The sequence below is a fragment of the Protopterus annectens genome, chromosome 6.part0 (assembly GCF_019279795.1).
Source record: "Protopterus annectens isolate FY-2018-M chromosome 6.part0, PAN1.0, whole genome shotgun sequence".
NCBI lineage: Eukaryota > Metazoa > Chordata > Ceratodontiformes > Protopteridae > Protopterus > Protopterus annectens.
In genome coordinates, this window is record NC_056737.1 from 275,255,549 (window position 1) to 275,273,549 (window position 18,001).

The 18,001-nt window shown below is 39.5% G+C and overlaps 1 protein-coding gene across 5 annotated transcripts in view; it reads right to left on the reverse strand.

Moving 5' to 3' along the window:
* Positions 1-18,001, reverse strand: part of SMOC1 (SPARC related modular calcium binding 1) — a 1,430,756-nt gene that overhangs the window by 660,132 nt on the left and 752,623 nt on the right. For 4 of the 5 annotated variants that reach the window (XM_044074027.1, XM_044074030.1, XM_044074028.1 and 1 more), the window contains one exon: positions 15,048-15,101. The exons of the other annotated variant lie outside the window; for it this stretch is intronic. In XM_044074027.1, the coding sequence (XP_043929962.1) occupies positions 15,048-15,101 (54 nt within the window). The remainder of the gene's footprint in view (positions 1-15,047; positions 15,102-18,001) is intronic. 5 annotated transcript variants of the gene reach the window in all.

An 18,001-nucleotide genomic window follows, 5' to 3' on the forward strand; every position in this document is an offset into this window, starting at 1 on the left:
CTTAGCATTCATTAAGCCAGTCCTTCAGTATAATGGTCCTTTCAGTATAAAAAAAAAAAAAAAAAGGACCTAAGTCTTAAAAAACTATGTAGACCATCTCAAAGCCTTGCTCTTTTTGTCAGTTTCATACAGGCTACCTGTACCTTGCATATAGAGCTTCAGCAAACCCTATTCTGTTTTACACATTTGCAAGTTCAATGGCATCAGAAACACCCACATAACAGATCTCAGTCTAATAGAATATGCTGGAAGGATAGGTTTGTATCACAGAGAATACTGCTTCTATGGAACCATCGTCCACTCCACATAAAGCAAAATACTTCTCTTACTCTCTTCAAACACAATTTGGATGAATAGCTAGGTAACTGCAAACTCACCACTGGTTCAGCATCCCTATCCATCATGGATAGGGAAAAACATGTAAATGTCCCAACATATCCTTTGGTTCACCTCTGGGTTATTCATATGCAATATATAATGGCTAAAAACTACCATGGGACTGTAAGGCTAGGCTTCTCAAAATTCTCACAGGCCATAGCACAGTAAGTACCCATATGCCTGTAAGAAATGTTTACAGCATACTTTTCCCTTAATGCACTGCCTTAACATTTCACTGCTTTAGAGAAGAGTGATGCATTGAATATTGCACATTTCTCATGGGTATAATATACCTCTGAACTGTAAGAGAAGCTGGAATCTGCTTATCTCCATATGCGTGTCCTAAAAATGTTCAAATGAAGCATTGCAGTGCATAACACAAAGCTATATAATGTGCCAAACATTTAGAAAAGGCTCAGAGAACAATTTATACAGAGTATTTTCTCATTTTTACATCCTCCAACTAATACATCTGGATAAATAAAAAAATGGTGAGAAAAGGGATTAAACCTCCTTAAAAGCTACGTTAAAAATCTTTTCTTTTTTCAGTCAAAGGAATGCAGTGAGAGAAATGTGCATGATTGCTCTCTTCATAGTAGGTGCAACTGAAAACCTCTAAGGGATGTAAACTTTACTTAAGTCCAAGCTGCTACACATCATTCACACGTCACATGAATTTCTGTTTCACCACTCATACAGATATCTTACTAACATTATTTTAAGTACCCTCTTCAGAGCAATCTCAGATCTTTTTTCTTCTTCTTTTGGCTGCTCCCATTAGGGGTCGCCACAGTGGATCATCTGTTTCCATTTCTTCCTGTTCTCTGCATCTTGCTCTGTCACACCAACCACCTGCATGTCCTCTCTCACCACATCGATAAACCTTATCTTAGGCCTTCCTCTTTTCCTGTTACCTGGCAGCTTCATCCTTAGCATCTTTTTCCCAATATACTCTGCATCCCTCCTCGGCACATGTCCAAACCAACGTAATCTTGCCTCTCTGGCTTTGTCTCCAAATCTTCCAACCTGGGTTGACTCTCTAATATACTTATTCCTAATCTTGTCCACCCTCATCACACCCAGTGCAAATCATAACATCTTTAACTCTACTACATCCAGCTCTGACTCCTGCCTTTTTGTCAATGCCACTGTCTCCAACCCATATAACATAGCTGGTCTCACTACCCTCTTGGAGACCTTCCCTTTCACTCTTACTGGTACTCGTCTGTCACAAATCACTCCTGACACTCTTCTGCACCCACCCCATCCTGCCTGTACTCTCTTCTTCACCTCTCTTCCACACACACCATTACTCTGAACTGTTGATCCCAAGTACTTAAACTCATTCACCTTCACCACCGCTACTCCCTGCATCCTCACCATTCCTCTAGCCTCCTTCTCATTCACACACATATATTCTGTCGTAGTCCTGCTGACCTTCATTCCTCTTCTCTCTAGAGCATATCTCCACCTCTCCAGGGCCTCCTCCACCTGTTCCCTACTCTCACTACAGATCACAATGTCATCTGCAAACATCATAGTCCATGGGGACTCCTGTCTGATCTCATCTATCAACCTGTCCATCACCATTGGTAATAAGAAAGGGCTCAGAGCTGATCCTTGATGTAATCCCACCTCCACCTTAAATACATCTGTCACTCCCTCCGCAGACCTCACCGCTGTCACACTACCCTCGTACATATCCTGTACCACTCTTACATAGTTTTCTGACACTCCCGACTTCCTCATACAATACCACAACTCCTCTCTAGGCACCCTGTCATATGCTTTCTCTAAATCCACAAAGACACAATGCAACTCCTTCTGACCTTCTCTGTACTTCTCCATCAACACTCTCAGAGCAAACATCGCATCTGTAGTGCCCTTTCCTGGAATGAAATCATACTGCTGATCACTAATCATCACCTCCCTTTCTTAACCTAGCTTCCACTACTCTTTCACATAACTTCATGCTGTGAGTGCAACCTCAGATCCTATGATCATTTTATAACGTATGTGCAACAAACTTCCACTAATGATGGACAAACAATTTGTAGTGCAAGTGCTCCAAAAATTGTTAAAAGACTCCGGTGTCTGCATTTACCTTACTTCTAATGTCAACTAAGGGAGTTGTTTGTTTGCCCATCAATGTCTTGTAGAAGGCAATCTGTCTGAAGTCTCCTAGTAAAGGATTTAATAACCGATCTGTACCTTAGCTGATTAATTATTTTGCTTACAGCAAAAAGAAACATGTCTGGACTAGGTAGATATCTTCTCTTTCTTACATTTGCTAGCTTGTTATTCATATCTGCATACTTTGCGTAAGCCTTCAACACCCATGATACCTTCTGTACCACTAGGTTGCAGATGTCTTTAATACCCTTACTTTCTATAACTGTACATCTCATAATAACAGATGCATGTCACAATGTAAACTCACTATTGATATATTCTTTCTATGACTACTGCTGATTGCAGGCAACATAAATATTCTTTAACGTACAGGGACCCTTTTGAGGGCAGTTGAAGGCAGCAGTTTGTTTTAATGATGTAGGATTCCATTAAGGGTATGACTAACGTTCCATTTTACCTCTTCAACAAAACTGTAATACTACTTCTTGTGTTACAAGGAACCACATTGTCCACTGAATCTAACTTAACTGCTTTCTGTGGTTTTGGGGGGGTACCTTGTTATAATGTAAAATGTATAGACAGTACTTTCTTTGCTATCTCACACCACAACACACAGCATTTTAAAACCCATTTGTGTGATACCCCTTAATCATCTCACGAAAAAATATATCTTTCCCTGTGTTAGGAAATCCTAATTTCTGTAACACTTCTTCCTTTCAAGGCATAAACAGTAACAAATCAGAATTCCTTGTGAGCAGTTGATTCACACATGCTATAATTCATTTATTACTGTCCAGCCATGGAGACAAAGCAATAGTGAAAGAACAGCGAGACATAATTATTAGAATTTATAGAATATACCTGGTACAGTGGATATAAAAAGTAAACACACCCCTGTTAAAATGCCAGGTTTTTGTGATATAAAAATGAGACCACAATAAATAATTTCAAAACTTTTCCCACCTTTAATGTGACCTATAACATGTACAACTCAATTGAAAAACAAGCAAATCCATTAGGGGAAAAAATATAAAAAATATAAAACATACAATATGCTGGTTGCATAAGTGCGCACACCCTTAAAATAATACATTGTTGTGTGCACACCCTTAAACTAATACTTTGTTGAAGCATCTTTTGATTTAATTACAGCATTCAGTCTTCTTGGGTAGGAGTCTATCAACATGGCACATCTTGGCAATAGAACGTCAACAAATCCAAAAAGAAGAGTGGAGAGCGGATGTTGTTGCCTCAAACCACTGTTTTATTCAAACCACGTTGAACTCAAACATAAACATAAAACACGCTACACTAAAATATTAATGCTCTTAACACATGCATTTTCGTCTACAGAATCAGACTTCATCAGATGAAGATCTGATGAAGTCTGATTCTGTAGATGAAAACGCGTGTTAAGAGCATTAATGTTTTAGTGTAGCGTGTTTTACGCTTATGTTTGAGTTCAACGTGGTTTGAATAAAACAGTGGTTTGAGGCAACAACATCCGCTCTCCAGTCTTCTTTTTGGATTTGTTGACGTTCTAGGTTGGAGTTTTTTTCTTACCACCACTTTTTTCAGTTTACATCTTGGCAATATTTACATACTCATCCTTGCAAAGCGCTCCAAATCTGTCAGATTGTGAGGGCATCTCTTGTGTCCAGCCCTCTTCAGGTCACCCCCACAGACTTTCTATTGGATTTAGGTCTGGGCTCTGGCTGGGCCCTTCCAAATCTTTAATTTTCTTCTGGTGAAGCCATTCTTTTGTTGATTTGGATGTTTACTTGTGGTCACTGTCATGTTGAAAGGTGAAATTCCTCTTCATCTTCAGCTTTCGAGTAGACGCCTGAAGGTTTTAGGCCAAAAGTGACTAATATTTGGAACTGTTCATAATTCCCTCCACCTTGACTAAAGCCCCAGTTCGAGCTGAAAAAAGCAACCCCAAAGCATGGTACTGCCACCACCATGCTTCACTGTGAGGATGGTGTTCTTTTGGTGATGTGAAGTGTTGTTTTTGTGCCAAACGAACCTTTTGGAATTGTGGCCAAAAAGTTCAACCTTGGTCTTATCAGACCATAACACATTTTCCCACATGCTTTTGGGAGACTATGTATTATTCTGCAAATCTTAGCTCAGCCTGGATGTTTTTCTGTGTTAGAAAAAGCGCTCCACAGTCCAGACATATGGAGAATATGGGAGATTGTTGTCACATGTAGTACACAACCAGTACTTGCCAGAAATTCCTGCAGCTCCTTCAGTGTTGCTGTAGGTCTCTTGGCAGCCTCCCTGATCAGTTTTCATCTTGTCTTTTCATCAATTTTAGAAGGACGTCCAGTTCTTTGCAACGTCGCTGTTGTCCCATATTTTTTCCACTTTTTGATGACTGTCTTCACTGTGTTCCATGGTATATCCAATGCTGTGGAAATTACTTGTACTCTTCTCCTGACTGATACCTTTCAACAATGAGAGCCCTTTGATGCTTTGTAAGCTCTCTGCGAACCATGGCTTTTGCTGTAGCAGGCAACTAAGTAAATGTCAGGAAAATCCTGCTAGGACAGCTGAAATTTATTTGGGGTTATCAGTCTCTTTAATTAATGGCAGGTGTGTACCCAAGAAGACTGAATGCTGTAATTAAATTAAAAGGTGTTTCTACAAAGTATTAGTTTAAGGGTGAGCACACTTGTGCAACCAGCATATTGTACGCTTTTTATTTTTTATATTTTTTTCCCTAACATATTTGTTTTTCAATTAAATTGTACATGTTATAGGTCAGATTAAAGGTAGGAAAAGTTTTCAAATGATTTATTGTGGTCTCATTTTTTTATATCAAAAAAAACTGCCATTTTAACAGGGGTATGTACACTTTTTATATCCACTGTATATAGATATTATATTTGATATATCGATTAATTAGACTAGGCTCCAAAGCAGCTCCATGGCTTTCCAAAAAAACCAAACAAACAATGCTAGCTAGAAATAAATTATGGACAAAATGGAGATCCACTAAAAACCCAGCTGACCATCAAAATTTCAAACACCTGAGAAACACAACAAAGAAACTCACCTATCTGGATAAAAAGAATTATTACCTTCGGTATCAACAAAACCAAAACCAAAACCCCAAACAATTCTGGTCAGGAATCAATAAACTGCTCCATCCAGGGAACACCAAAACACCTACACCAGCTAGCCTAGCTCAGACCCAACCTAATATAATAGCCAATACTTTCAACAACTTCTTCTCTCAAACAGTCGCCTCTCTAGCATACACCATGACTCCCCCCACTTCCCTTCAAATAACCTCTCCTCAAAACAGCACCCCCACACTAAAATTTAATACAGTCTCCACAACCTATATACGTAAGTTACTCTCTAAACTTAAACCTTGCACCCCTTCGGCCGACAATCTACCAGCTGAATATCTTCAACTAGCAGCAACTGAACTGGCTTACCCAGTCTCCATCTTAATTAACAGAACTATAACTGAATCCAATGTCCCATCCTGCTGGAAAATCTCCCATATCATTCCCCTCCACAAAGGAGGTAACTCCAATGAACTTTCTAATTTCTGGCCTATAGCCCTTCTATCTCCACTATCTAAAATTATGGAACGTTGCATACACCATCAACTCTTATATCATCTCTTGCAAAATAACTTACTCTTAGACTCACAACATGGTTTTAGGCCCCACCACAGTACTTCCACGGCCCTCCTCTCCTTCACAGACGTGATCAACAAAAATCGCAATAACAACCTTTTCTCCTCTGCACTATTCCTGGACCTCTCTAAAGCCTTCGATATGGTCAACCATCAACTTCTCCTAGATACTTTAAAATCCCTCTCACTTGATTCGCTAGCACTACAGTGGTTTGACTCTTACTTGGCAAATAGAAAACAAGCAGTCCTCTGGGACAGCCATCTATCCTCTCAGCTCCCAGTTACTATCGGCGTCCCACAAGGATCCATCTTAGGTCCCCTCCTTTTCTCAATATTCATAAATAACCTGCCCACTTCTCTCCCTACATCCACTTGTATACAGTATGCTGATGATTCAACTCTCATCTGCTCTGCTCTATCTCCAGAGGAACTCCACTCCTCCACCCAAAAAGTCTTTACAGCAGCAGAAAAATGGTTCCAACATATCTGTCTCCTCCTAAATCCCAAAAAAAACAAATTACTACTTTTCACCCCAACCCTTAAATCCACCCCAATCTCATTTTCCATTGTGTCCTGTAATGGCACTATCATTAAACCTGACTATTCCACCAAACTACTAGGCGTTACTATAGACAATCAGCTAACCTTTGACTGCCACATTGATCTAACCATCAAGACTGTTAATAAAAAAATAGGTGCCCTCTACAGACTTAAGCCCTTTCTTACTGCTACCACCCGAGTGTCTCTTGCCCAAACTCACCTCATCTCCACACTATTGTATGCCTCTCCATCTTTTATCAACATTTCTAAAGCTAACCTTCATAAACTTAACACAGCCTACCATAGTATTGCCAGGTTTGCCACAGGCTCCCCATTCCGTACTCACCATTGTCTCAATCTAAAAAAACTTAACTGGCTAGAACTTCAGAACCTAATACTCCTACATCAATTAGTCATCATTTATAAAATTCTACATTTCCCCTCCAATACACCCATACTTAATAACCTCATCACCCCATATAAAAATCTTACTTCACTTCGCTCAGCCAGCAAGCTTCTAGTAACTACTCTTAAATCTCACAACAAAGCAGGTGACTCCTTATTTGCAAATACTGTTGGATCATATTGGAATAAACTTCCCGTAGAACTGACCACCCTAAGCTCATCTCACTTTTTCAAAAAACAAATAAGAAACCATTTCCAAACCCACTGGCTATGCCCATGCTCTAATCCTGACTGAGCTCAGCATAGAATTTGCTTCTTTCCAGTCCCCTCCTTTTCACTTCTACGGATTATTCATTACTTTCAGATTTATCCCTCTACTGACCAACCTGCATATTTTTCTTCCTTCTTTTCCTTTACACTTCCTATTTCCTCCTTCTTCATGCTGTATCACTACATCTTGTCATCTTTTCTTTTCTTACTTACATACAGATCACTTCTCGGCTAATCTTTTTCCTAATACTAGTGCCCTGGCACAACTTGTTCTATTCTAAATTGTAAATAGTGCAATTTTTTTTATTGACTCTCCATATGTCACTATTTTTTTTCTCAATCCTCTTTTCCTTAACAGTCTCACTCTAGCAATTATTACATTGTAATATTGCCTCTCCATTGTTTATCTCTTCTTTAACTGCCTCTGCATCTTTCTAAACTACATAATAACTGTTCCTTTGTCTGCTTTCATGTTTATATATTTTGTTTAATTGTTGTTTGCTTTTTGCTTTTTGTGTTTTGATTGATTGTTTGATTTTTTTTTTTGATTGTTTTTTACTGTAAACTACTAGTATGTTAGTGGAGCTTTTCTCCTCGGGCCTCTGCTGAAAATGGACATGTATCCAGCCAGACTAGCCCGGTTAACAAATGTAAAATAAAATAAAAAATAAAAATAAAATATATTTTATATATATATATATATATATATATATATATATATATATATATATAGATATAGATAGATATATGGTAAATCTATTACTTAACAAAATAAGCAAAACAGTACAGACCAGGAAACCATCTAGTTCAGGTGAAGTATGCAAAGAATGAAGACAAAGAAAAATTCAGTTCTATACTAAAAATATTTGTGTACTCCACTTATGTGGTTCCAGAAATTAATAAATTAATCACTCCTATACGGCAGCCCCATATGCAAGTATTGCAGGAGCAAGATTTTCCTTTAAAACAAAGAATGCTTCCAGAAACAGCCTACAGTTACAGTTGCTCACTTGACCTCATCAGATGCCCTCACCCCTCTGACATATGGATGCGCGGAGACTCAAATATTTATGCTTGAATACTGAGGTCATATGATCAGTTTACATCTACTCACAGTTGCACCTTCTAAAGGACAGTGGTTACCAAGCAATCCAGCAGTGCTATGCTTGTATAGCTCTTGACCCATGCAAAGGCCCGAACCAGTAATATGCTAAACTTTGAAATTTCAAGTATTTAGTTAGCAAATTTAAAATAAACAAAAATCAGCTCAAAGTAAAGAATGGCTACACCTTGATGGTATGCACTGTCATGCTATTACGGCCTTTTACATACTGCAGTTTCTCACCTATGTCTGCTGTGAAGTATATATGTGCTGTTTGGGTGTTTATAAATAAAATATCACTGTTGGCTACTTCCCAGTGTTGGATGCTTGGATCATTAACTATCATTAACTACTTACTCAGTAATGTCATCATTAACTGTTCACCCAGTAATATCACTACATCAAACTGCCACAAACAAGACAATGGGGATCATTCTGACTAACAGGCTAACATGCAAGAATATTGCCTTACGCTTAAGTACTGTACTGACTGGGGGAAGAAGGAGCATTCCACTAGCTTTAATCACACAGGTGTCCGGCATCCACACTGTCTGTCAAGCTTGTGATGATAAATGCTTCCCAAGGCATCCATAGCTCTCTTAGTGAAGGGAGTTAATGGATGAGATGTTTCTGTAAACTGTCTATCTCTCTCTTCAAAGAGATTTAAGAAAGAGGTTAATGTCAGGGATACATGATTGGTAGTGGTTATGGGGGATTCAGAGATAATCTACTGAAAGAGGCTGTAATTAAATTAGAAGCAGATGGTGCCACAGGTAGCAAGTCTAGAAAGTCAAGTGCAACTGCAAATATATTTTATCTTATACAGTTCTTCTACACCAACACAGCAATGACTTCTTCTGTACATGAACACACACAGACACACACATATACACACACACACACACACACACACACATATATATATATATATATATATATATATATATATATATATATATATATATATATATATATATATATATATATATATTGGTGTTACAGGATTTACTGCTGCATGCATTTCATCTCATGCTGAAATGCTAGTGATTTTCATCTGTGGTACAGTTCGTCAAAGTAATGGTCAAAATTCTTTGAGGTTGTGTAACCCTGGACTTAGTATATTTAATTTCTCGGGGTGAGCAGGCAGAGCTCTATGTCAGAGTGTGTGTGTGAGTGGGGGTGGGGGTGAAGCCTCCATGTAGAAGTTGTTTTTTTCCTTTACTGTTATCAGCTGGTTTGAGGTAGGTGATTGTTATGATTATGCTGGATTTTGAAACAAGTTTTCCTTGTTGCTGCCTTACCTTATGAAATTCTTTTTGAAGTAGGATTAGCAAAATATTTTCTAAAACTAATTACTTAATTAAGCAGGAGGCATAGCTGTCATAATAGTTAAGGTGTTTAACTCACAGACACAAGGTACACGGGTTTGATTCTGACCTCAGAGTTATTGACTAGGTTTGTGATCAGAGTGTGCTTGGAACTGGGGTCCACCCCTTCAGTTACACTGTAACTGATCAGCTTATTAAAAAAATGGATGTTCCTTCTACTGGCACACCAACCATGTAGCCAGATGCATGACACAGCCTCCTCCTTTCTGCCCTAAGTCATTCAGGTGCACAAAACAAACAAACACAAAAAACAGCCCTAAGGCAAACCATTGGAATATGAGAAAACAGACCAAAAAGCAAATCCCAAATACGGACACATTGAGTCAATGTGGCAAACAGCAACATAGTTTATTAATCCACAATCCACAACGTTTTTGGGAAACCCATTGTAGAAGTGGTTTCCCAAAAACTTTGTTGATTGTGGATTAATATACTACATTGCTGTTTGCCACATTGACTCAACGTGTCCGTATCTGGGATTTGCTTTCTAGCCATTCAGGTCTCATTTCTGTGCCATGCCCCCAAGCCTCCTTCAATATATTTTATTAAAAGAAATAATTTCATCTTCTAAACTGTAGCAAACTGTTACTACTGTTTATAACCTGCCTGAACAGAGTACTACATCTCTCATGTTTTAGTTAAAAAAAATATTTTTAAATTGTAACAAATGTCTCACTATGAATGTAGTAAACAGTTTCTACAGTTTATATCTTGCCTGCACAGCTACAGTTTATACTCTCACTTCACAAAGTGTTACAGTGCTCAGGGTTTTGTTAAAAATAAAAAAAAAACAGATTTTTTTTTCTTTTAAAGTGTAGCAAACTGCTTGCTGGCCATGCAATGTAGCTACCAGTTGCTGCAGTTTAGACCACATTCGGAGTGCTACAGTGTTCAGGTTTGACTGCAAATGCAATACCAGCTTTTAAAAACACGTACTTGCAATAAAGAGAAAAATTTAGCTGATTGCACCCTGACAACACTTTGTGCCTGGGGCAGTTGCTTTTCTTGCCCGTCCTAGCTACTCTATTGCTTGTTATAGTCTGCAGCCTGATAGGCTAGTATTTCCCTATGCTATGAACCTATGAAGGTTCTTTTTAAGTCAAGACCCAGTCTCTGAGCCATCAGTTTTGTGGGAAGGGTCTGAAAGTGGATTTAATGAGTTGAGGGACAAATCATAGTGCACATTTTTTATATCACTATGTATTAACTGCTCAGAGAAGTTCTGCATTTTTTCAAAACATTTTTTTTTGTCAAGTATCGTGTTGTGCCATTTTATTTTCCCCCTTTTCTCCCATTCTCCTGCTTGGACAACTTGGGCAATTGAGGTAGTTGAGGTAGACATTCTTTATGGAATTGCATGTAGTTTCTAGAGGTTTTAGTCATTCACATAAACATACCTCCCAAATGTCCACATTTTGCTGTTCCTGTTAGGAACAACATGCTACTCACAGTTGTCTTGCAAGGGGTAATTAAGCTAAAATTCGTACTCTTTTTGTAGTGGCATGAGTACATAACAGTTCACAGTAACAAAACAGTTTGCTCTCTCTCTCTCACTCACCCACTTTTGAAGCAGTAGAGACATATGACAATTTACAGTAATACAAACAATCCCCCCCCCCCCTGTATATTTCTGCTGCTGTGAGATCAGCAGCCAAACATTTTCCCTCTTGGGTCTTCACAAGTGAACGACAGCAGTCTTAAAAGAGTTAAGATACTTCCTGTCAAATTTTCCCCCAGTAGGTCTAAAAATTAAAATGAAGAATACAAATATGCAGGAGTTTCTCTCAGGAAATCTTTCTCTCAAGGAAAGGGAAGCTGTGGATAAAGTAACTGTTCTTAAAACCTGGTGTAACAGAGGAAAGTATACACTTGCTGGACAGTTGTTAAGCACAGCAGTTGAAAGTTCAAAGCAGCATTGTACTTCTGGTTCAGGTAGGCAACACAGGAAACCAAGATAAATGAAAAAATGTAATTTGCTGCTGACTGAGATAAGACAATGCCTTGGTGCCAACACTTAACACCAATATGCTGAAAGTTCTTCCTGTTCTTCACTACTCTTGTACGAAGTGTGGTTTATATCCTCTCATTCTGTCAAGGTATAGCTCTTCTGAAGGCAGATACCTATTTTTTTCCAGGTTCTCCAGACTCATCCACCGTGCACACACTGAGTCAGCAACCTGCCTTACATGAACCAAGTTTTAATACCCATAAAAGGTAAGAAATAGTCCTCAAGCTGTTTAGGATCTTATTTGCTTAGCAGGTCTACAACCTCTTGTCAGTATTACTTACCAGGAGCCTCTTGGTTTCACCACCATGCTTTCTTACAGATGGCACCTCCCAAAAAGCCATCAACTTTGAGCCAACAGGAAGGTCTGTGAGCCCAGGACAGACCATCTGCATTTTGATGGTGTGCACTGGTCTGGTGCTGGACCTTGAAATGGAATGTTTGCAAAACCAGAGCCCACTGGCAAAGTTTGAAGTTATCCACCCTCTGCTGCTAGTGAAAGGATGGTGTGATCTGTAACGAGAGTGAATTTTCTGCCCAGCAAGTAATAGCAAAAGGTCCCAAAAGACCAATTAACTACTATGAATTGTCATTTTTGTGGTGGAATACCAACTCTCCATCTTATTTAGCTTCTTACTTACATAACAAACTGGGTACTATTCAATATCAGACTGTTGGGCAAGGACTGTCGCTAGTCTGACCTCAAAGGCACCTCAAAGGCATCAGTGTATACTGTAAATGGTTTTGTGAAGTCAGTGGACATCAAAACAGGCTCTGCAGAGAAACTCTGTTTAAATCTTCTGAAGGTTGGATCTGTCCCAATGTCATACTAATCATGTTAGTTCTGTTACCCTTGGTGAGGTCTGCTAAGGGGCAGGCCACTGTATGATTAAGCCCTAAAAACACCCTCAGATTTGTTTTTTTAATTGTGGGCATTGGACATTTCTCAATGTCCCCTAAGTTTTCTTTTTGGGGCTTGACTGGACACCAAGTAACTGCTATACATTAGTCATACCTACCCAACACCTAGGGGCATTTACTATGAGATTCACTTGACTTAGATCAGTACTGCTTGTACTTTTGGTAGGTGAGAATTTCAGTCTTCAGAATGAATAACATCATCATCAAGGTAAGCTGTAGCATAATGTTGGTGGGGTTTCAAGACTTTACCAATCAGTCTTCAAAATGCATCCAGGATTCCATGGAGATCCATGTGTAATAAAGTGCACCGTAAATTCTTAGTGGGGATAGAGCCTACAACCCTCCTGGACATGGGCAGTTATCACTACATGCAATCTTAAGTACTGACTAGCATTTCTATGGTATTACATTGGGATGAAACGGCTAGGCTTAAAATGACCTCCGGGTCGATAGCCTAGTAATCTTCTATGATCCTATGATTCTATGGAAAAGGTCCCCTGCTGTGGAGAAAGCTGTTCTCTCCTTGGAGTCTTGGGACAGAGGGATCTCCCAGTGCAGTTTGCTGTGATCACATTCAGGAGTAACTAATACATTCATTTAGTCAATCAATCTCTGATTGTTATCTTTACCTAACGCAGGGTTGCAGGGGATCTGAAGCCTATCATGATAATCAATGGGCATAATGCACAGAAAAATTAATCATGGCTAGGATGGTAGTGTACTGCAGGATGTGAACCTACGCATACACATGGAGACACACATGCACATATACATGTGCATGCATCGTAAATATTTTTGTGCAGAATGTGAAGGCTCACCAATTTATCTATGGCATGTATGTCTTTAGGATGTGGGAGGAAAATGAAGCATCTGGTAAAGCCCCAGTGGAACCAGGGAGAAAATGCATATTCCTCTACCCCATCTGAGATCTGAAACAGTGAACTAAGCAGTGTGTGGCAGCAATGCTATCTTCTGCACCACTATGCTGCCAATTTTACTACAGTCACAGTAATACACATCTTCAGTGCAGCTTTAAGCAGGCTGATGTGACATCTAGTGGATTTACAGTTAACATCACATTTAGGACTCCCACAGCCAGACCTACTTTCAATGTAGCCATACTAGGATCACATCCATTGCAGTCACAACTGGGAACTCTGCAAGAACATGCCCAAATGGTGAAATCAATTTGGGAAGGAGCAGTGTCCAGCCTACATTTTTTAACTGGGTATCATTTTATGCTGGGCAAGCATGTAACTGTGCTTTATAACAGATGAATTTAGTGCTGAGTCATACAGAAACAAGGGTAGCAAACTTCCAGAGGTCAGGTTTCATCCAGGCATTCTTTTTATGAAATAAAGCAAAGCATAAGAAGAACACTTTGTATACAGTAATAATACTTCTACTGCAAAATGTTTTGAGAGCCACACTCATTTGTTTTAGACTTCTTGTCTCTGGTGTGACGGTTTCAACATATTTTCATCATTCCTTCATCAGAACTTGTCTTTTTGCCATAGTTTCAGCCAGTTAGTGTTTACAAAAAGACCACACATGCTGGACAGTAGTGGTAGCCCTGCCAACCCCATCTTACCTCTATGATGAAACATTTCGTACACTTCTATTTATGCTCTGTCCCTCTGCAGTTTAACACAAACAAGTAATTCATACTGATCCAGCTCTGTTCCCCAAAAAATTACTCTTGTGCTGTCTCTTATGAGCCCCATTTCATCCATATCTGACAATGTGAGTTCAAGCCAGAAAATAGTGTCAGAAGTCCAAGATATTTTACAGGGCTGGGAAGCAAGCCTCTGCACTTCACAGCCTCAGTATTGTTTAAAATTCTGCTTTTTAGCCCTTCAGTGAATCCTGCTTGCTTAATCAGACCTTGATAAAGTGGGACTTAATGAATCAAATGAATATGTAAAATTAGTGTTACTATTTGGCCAGAAAAAATGTTTCTACAGTTAATAAATGTTGATTCCATGTTATATACATGTACATTTTTGTCTCTGCTATAACTAATGTGTTTTCAAATCAGATCATAATTTATGAGATGACTCTGGTTTACACACACACACACACACACACACACACACACACACACACACACACACACACACACACACACACACACACACACACACACACACACACACACACACACACACACACACACACACACACACACTATGTTAGTATGTACAGCTTCCGATCCCACAAATCCAGATAAAGAATGTAAAAAAACCTAACCTTGTGCCAGCTGCTTTGGATCCTTTTTGTCCTTGTACTGGTCCCAGTCATTACCTGCAGGTGGAACATCACAGTTTTAATTGCACTTTTGGATAAAAAAATAGCAGTTCAAAATGACATGTGCGAATTGCCACTTTAAAGTGCATTCACCATGTTTGCACCTTAGTTCTCTGATTGTAATATCAAATGTTAACCATAAAAATGTGTAATACAGATTATTTACTGCTTATTATGATTTTCCTGGATATAATAGTCAAAATATAAGTCCTAAACAGACTACAACTAGGAATAAAACACAGATTTTAGCAATATGAAATCTTTTTTTTTTCATTCTTGTAGTAACTAACAGATCAGAACATGATACCACAGACATTATAAAATCAGTGGTATGAAACTTCTTTTTCCTTCAGCCTTATGATACAAGCAAAACATTACAAGCTGGTATAGTACAGTCAGAAACCTGAATGATTCTTAGCTTTCAGGAGTGAGGACTCAGGAAACAATATGCAACAAGTAAATGTGGCTGAAAGAAAAAGTTTTGAAAGAATTGTGGGGGGGAGGATAAAATTGCAGTCAAGTGTTTACTGGGGAACATTTTTTAATTATTTTTTTCTTGGAATCCAAATTTGCACCTACTTTTTTCTAATTTTTTTTAATGCAAGGGGCTTCACACTTGTCTCAGCTGAAGGCCTGCACCCCTTTCACTTCTGCTATTTATAATCAGTATCATGATCACTATATTTCATGAAAGGGAGAACATTCTGCTTAAAGTGACCCTTGTCCTGCATGTGTATTTCTGGTTAATATTCCATTTTCCCAGATTCAGTCATTTTATGAACAGCCCTGTCCCTAGTCATGCTTTTTTTCAATAAGAGGAAAGAATCACATTTGGACTAAATCAGTGAAAACAGCTACTGGCATAAATAAGCAAGGTGTCTTCATAAGGAATAGGATGGAGCTGTAACTGCAGTTCTGGTGACCAAGGTTCGTGGGGGGTAGCCCCTCAGACTGAATTAACCACTAAAGGGAATGGAGTCAGTGTGGCACATTGCATAACCTTCAAAACAGTACTTAGTGTTATAGCTGATTCAGTATATTCAGTGAAATCACACTTGCACAACTGGGACAACAAAAGAAGGTCCATGCCAGTAATGCACTTGTTGAAGGACAATGGGATATTCAAGCAGATTGCTTAACCTGCTGTCTCCTTTAGTCCCTGTTAGTTGATATAGCCTCAAAAAATGAGATATTCAAGCAGATTGCTCATCCTGCTGTCTCTTTTAGTCCCTGTTAGTTGATACAGCCTCAAAAAATCAGAACCACAGCTTTAAAAAGTAATCCACTCAACTGTTTTACCTCTTAGGCTTGCTACCTTTCCGTACTGCTTTACTTTCACTTTGAAAACCAAGTTGAAAATCCTCTAGCTGTCTCTTAAATGATGATGTCCCATCTGCCAGAGCTCTTGCTGTAGTTACAGGGACATTTCCTCCCCCAAAGTGACATAAGCACTGCCTGATTTGCATGCTGTGTAGAAGAGCCAGTGGACTTCCCACATTGTGATGTCAGAGCTGACTTGCCCAGCCCACTGTTAAGCTAATAAAAACTAGCTGGTGATATGTGGAACTACTTTTTATTGTAAGTATATCCTGTCGAGTGCATTCATTGGAGGGACTTCTGGAAAGTTTGGATTGCCTGCATCTTCTCCTGCATTTTTGTACTTCATTGGTAAGGTAAGTCTTAAGAGACCCTGTTTGTTTGCATTCCTAGTCATGAAATTTAGGGATCCTGAGTTTCTCAGTGCATAGTGATATGGTTTATGCTTTCTATTTGTGAGGGTACCTACCACGTGCTTCAATATTATATGCTGCTGCTGACTTTATAGCTTGGCCTAGTTCTTTTGTGTTTGTTTGCTGCTGCTGGGTTATATTGATGATTATTTGTTACTGCTGCTGGATTCCCATGTCCCATGCAAGCAAGGGGCAAGTGTGTGTGTGTGTGAATGCAAGCAAGGGGCAAGTGTGTGTGTGTGTGTGTGTGTGTGTGTGTGTGTGTGTGTGTGTATGCAAGCAAGGGGCACATGTGTGTGTGTGTGTGTGTGTGTGAATGCAAGTAAGGGGAAAGTGTGTGTGTGTGTGTGTGTGTGTATGCAAGTGTGTGTGTGTGTGTGAATGCAAATAAGGGGCAAGAGTGTGTGTGTGTGTGTGTGTGTGTGTGTGTGTGTGTGTGTGTGAATGCAAGCAAGGGGCAAGTGTGTGTGTGTGTGTGTGTGTGTGTGTGTGTGTGTGTGTGTGTGAATGCAAGCAAGGCAAGTGTGTGTGTGTGTGTGTGTGTGTGTGTGTGTGTGTGTGTGTGTGTGTGTGTGTGTGTGTGTGTGTGTGTGTGTGTGTGTGTGTGTGTGTGTGTGTGAATGCAAGCAAGGGCAAGTGTGTGTGTGTGTGTGTGTGTGTGTGTGTGTGTGTGTGAATGAATGCAAGCAAGGGGCAAGTGTGTGTGTGTGTGTGTGTGTGTGTGTGTGTGTGTGTGTGTGTGTGTGTCTGTGAATGAATGCAAGCAAGGGGCAAGTGTGTGTGTGTGTGTGTGTGTGTGTGTGTGTGTGTGTGTGTGTGTGCATGTGTGTGTGTGTGTGTGTGTGTGTGTGTGTGTGTGTGTGTGTGTGTGTGTGTGTGTGTGTGTGTGTGTGTGTGTGTGTGTGTGTGAATGCAAGCAAGGTGCAAGTGTGTGTGTGTGTGTGTGTGTGTGTGAATGCAAGCAAGGGGCAAGTGTGTGTGTGTGTGTGTGTGTGTGTGTGTGTGTGTGTGTGTGAATGCAAGCTAGGGGCAAGTGTGTGTGTGTGAATGCAAGCTAGGGGCAAGTGTATGTGTGTGTGTTTGTATCATTTGTTAGCTATTTAACCAAACAGGAAGAAGTGGGAGTTTGATGCTTTGCAAAGCAGTGATTATTCCCAGTGCTATGGA